The sequence below is a fragment of the Gossypium arboreum genome, chromosome 4 (genome assembly GCF_025698485.1).
Source record: "Gossypium arboreum isolate Shixiya-1 chromosome 4, ASM2569848v2, whole genome shotgun sequence".
Taxonomy (NCBI): domain Eukaryota; kingdom Viridiplantae; phylum Streptophyta; class Magnoliopsida; order Malvales; family Malvaceae; genus Gossypium; species Gossypium arboreum.
The window spans coordinates 107,464,855-107,468,471 of NC_069073.1; the positions used below are offsets into that span (position 1 = coordinate 107,464,855).

Sequence of the window (3,617 nt, forward strand, 5' to 3'; positions counted from 1 at the left end):
TTAGCAATCATTATTACCTACCAACTATATGCGGATTGCCAAATACGACCGTTTTTTTTTTTTGTTGTTGTTGAAACTCTAAAAAGCGGAAAATCTTTTCCCACTCTTTTTGTTGTTAAGTAATTGGTACGCTAAATATTTTAATTATCTTTATCGTGCAGGGTTGAGTTGACATTTTTATCTCTAAGAAAAACGATTTCTTCAAGTTAATAAACTATCGCCTAAATATGACGAAAGTTCCAATAGGGAACCTCGCACTTCTTATATAAATTGAAGCTCCTTCTTCAACCTTTGCCTCTCACTCCTAGCAAAGCATTTTCATTACCTTCCCTCTGTTATTTCTTCAAGCGAAATGGGGCGCCTTGTTTTCTTGTTTGCTTCCTCTTTGCTTCTTATGGTGGCTGCTAGAACAGTTTCAGCTGCAGTATTGGAGCACTCATTCTATGTAATGAATTCTACTCTTATTCATTTTCTTTTCTTCTATGGATTAAATTAGCCCCTCCTTTACCATCCCAAGCTGGCTCAAAGGTTTTCGAATTTCAACTCAATCAAATCCATGAAACCAGAAGGATGGTTTTATATTCACACTCCTCCCAATATCCATCATTACATATCTTACCTGTGTAACACCATGCATTTTGATTTGAGGCTATGGCTTTTTAAACATACCCTTCACTTTCCTTTACTCATATTTACCTCCTTGACAAGCTTTCGACCATTACAGTTTGATAATCGGGAAGTTAATAATTAGAATTTGTTGGCAGGTTCAAAATTTGACTGTTACTAGGTTGTGCAAACGCCAGGTGATTACAGCAGTAAATGATAGCCTCCCTGGCCCAAGCCTCCGCGTTCGAGAGGGTGACAAACTCATTATTCACGTCTTTAATATGTCACCTTACAAAATAACAATTCACTGGTAAACACGAACAAGTCAATCATTTGGGATGCAAATGCAAGCAAACGTATATCTTATTCCCATGCGATTCACCTTTTTCTTTTTTCCTTTTCTTGAAAATTCATGTGAACCATTTTTATATAATACAAAGATTGCTCAACTTCAACTACCGATGATTGAGTACTAATTAACCAAAGTCCAATACTAAATATATAACCTGTTTTTCTTTTTATATTCATTCTTATGATTTAATCATTTGCTGACGGTTATGTTGCTTGAACAGGCATGGCGTTTCTCAGTTAATGAGTGCCTGGTCGGATGGACCTGAGATGATCACTCAGTGTGCAATTCTCCCCGGAAATAACTACACCTACAATTACAGAATCACTAAACAGGAGGGAACCCTTTTCTGGCATGCTCATTCCTCCTTTCTCCGTGCCACCGTCCACGGAGCAATCATCATCCACCCCAGGGCTCGCCACTCTTACCCATTCCCAAAGCCCTACAGGGAAGTTCCCATCTTGTTAGGTATTAATGGCTATCGGGAACCTGAGATATTACATTGAATTCATTAATTATCAGAGGTATATAAATGTTTCTAGGCTCAAGATTTTAGCTTACAAATAGCAATGCGGTTGCAGGTGAGTGGTGGAATGCTAATGTCGTTGATGTTGAAAACCAGGCTCTAGCCCTTGGCATAGGTCCTAACATTTCGAATGCTTATACAATAAATGGATGGCCCGGTGATCTCTATCCATGCTCTCAAAACCGTAAGTAACTGATTGCAGATTGATGTTGTCCATGCCTACTCCACATGTTGTAACAATCAATGTTTAATTGAACTTAATTTAATTATATTATCAGAAATGTACAAGCATAGGGTGGAGCAAGGGAAGACTTATCTCTTACGGATTATCAACGCTGCAGTCAATTCCCATCTCTTTTACAAGATAGCCAATCATAACATGACTGTTGTGGCTGTTGACGCTCGTTACACCAACCCATATGTCACCGACGTCGTTGTTATCTCCCCTGGCCAGACGGTTGACGTTTTGCTGACCGCAGATCAGCCAGTTGGGTCGTATTACATGACCGCTAATAATTATGCAAGTGCCAGTGGCACTGCAGTTGGTGTACCGTTCAATCCTAGTACGACTAGGGGTGTTATCATCTATCAGGGTGCACCATCTTCAACAACGCCGCTAATGCCGGTAGTACCGGCTTTCAATGACACCCCCACGGCTCATAAGTTTTTCACCGAACTTACCAGTTTGGTCGGTGGGCCTCACTGGGTCCCTGTCCCACTTAACGTGGACCACAATATGTTTGTTACCGTTGGAATGGGGCTCGATGTCTGCCCACCAAATGTATCTTGCCAGGGTCGTCCACCTGTTGGGGCAGCGCTCTCGGGCAACATGAACAATGTATCCTTCGTGCTACCTACTAGCTTGTCTTTGTTGCAAGCCTTTTTCTTCAACGTCGGAGGAGTGTACACCACTGATTTCCCTGCCAATCCCCCGGTTCAGTTTAACTACACCAACCCTAGTATTAACGCCGACCTACCTCTGCTATTTGCTCCAAAGAGAACCAGCATCACCAAGGTTAAGTTCAACTCCACTGTGGAGATGGTGATGCAGAACACAGCTCTTATTGGAGTGGAGAACCATCCCATGCATCTCCATGGCTTTGATTTCCATGTATTGGCGCAAGGGTTTGGGAACTTTAACCCTACCACAGATACACTGAAGTACAATCTTTTCAACCCCCAAATGCGCAACACTATTAGCGTACCTGTTGGAGGATGGGCTGTCATTAGATTCGTAGCTAATAATCCAGGTTTATTTTCTAACATCCATCATTTGCTTTTTTATTCTTTTTAACTAGTTTTTGTCAGCCTAGTACTTGAACTCAATTGTTTTAATGCATCTGAAATGAACAGGTGCTTGGTTTATGCATTGCCACTTTGACGGGCACAATTCAGTAGGCCTGTCCACTGCCTTCATTGTTGAGAACGGACCAACTCCCGACACAACCTTGCCTCCCCCGCCACCGGATCTTCCAGAATGCTAGACATTTTTTGTTTTATTTATGAAACTACCACCTGACCTTCTTTTTACAAGTTAAAATAAACTAAATATAGCTTAAACTTTAAATTCAAAATAAAAAGAAATTAAACTTAATACTTAAATATGATATGTAAAATTCAAAACCCAATTCAAAATCAATTTAATAAAAATATTTGCTAACATTGCATTTTTGCCATATCAACATGATGTACATGTGATCACTACATGTCACTGTCCGATAGGTCGGACAACCATGTCATCAAAACGTAACAGTCAAATTTGGTCAACATTAATGGAGGAGTTTGATTGGTTAACTTTTCATCTTTAAAGGTTCAATTGGATTTTATATTTTATTGAGGCTTTAATTGATTTTTTTTCGCTGAGGACTTTTTTTACTAATAAGCCTTATTAATAAAAATGTTAGATAATATTAAATAATTGGCAACATGAAAATCAATTTTCATAAGTTATTTAAAAAAATTAAAGAGGTTATTAATAAAAATAGATCAATATTCATATTTACAAATATCTATTTCTTAGCACAAAATTGTTAGGGATAATATAATTTTTAGCCCTCTAACTTGGTAACTAGGATCACTTTGGTATATGTATTTTTTTCTCCACTTTGGTATTTAAATTTGGAAACTAAATTCATT

The 3,617-nt window shown here is 38.7% G+C and overlaps 1 protein-coding gene across 1 annotated transcript; it reads left to right on the plus strand.

Annotated features, from left to right (window-relative positions):
• The first annotated feature begins 260 nt into the window (after nucleotides 1-260).
• On the plus strand, nucleotides 261-3,159 carry LOC108459898 (laccase-7-like). The gene is made up of 6 exons (XM_017759299.2): nucleotides 261-445; nucleotides 765-916; nucleotides 1,179-1,423; nucleotides 1,537-1,665; nucleotides 1,760-2,731; nucleotides 2,835-3,159. Exons 1-6 carry the CDS (start codon nucleotides 353-355, stop codon nucleotides 2,963-2,965), a joined length of 1,722 nt encoding a protein of 573 aa, XP_017614788.1. The 5' UTR covers nucleotides 261-352; the 3' UTR covers nucleotides 2,966-3,159.
• Nucleotides 3,160-3,617: the final 458 nt, after the last annotated feature.

What these genes read in the sequence shown, in the direction of transcription:
- LOC108459898 (XM_017759299.2), top strand. Translation starts at nt 353, where the DNA reads ATGGGGCGCCTTGTTTTCTTGTTTGCTTCCTCTTTGCTTCTTATGGTG. An exon ending in TACAAAATAACAATTCACTG is followed by an intron (nt 917 to 1,178) that starts GTAAACACGAAC and finishes TTGCTTGAACAG; the next exon opens with GCATGGCGTTTCTCAGTTAA. An exon ending in CTATCCATGCTCTCAAAACC is followed by an intron (nt 1,666 to 1,759) that starts GTAAGTAACTGA and finishes TTATATTATCAG; the next exon opens with AAATGTACAAGCATAGGGTG.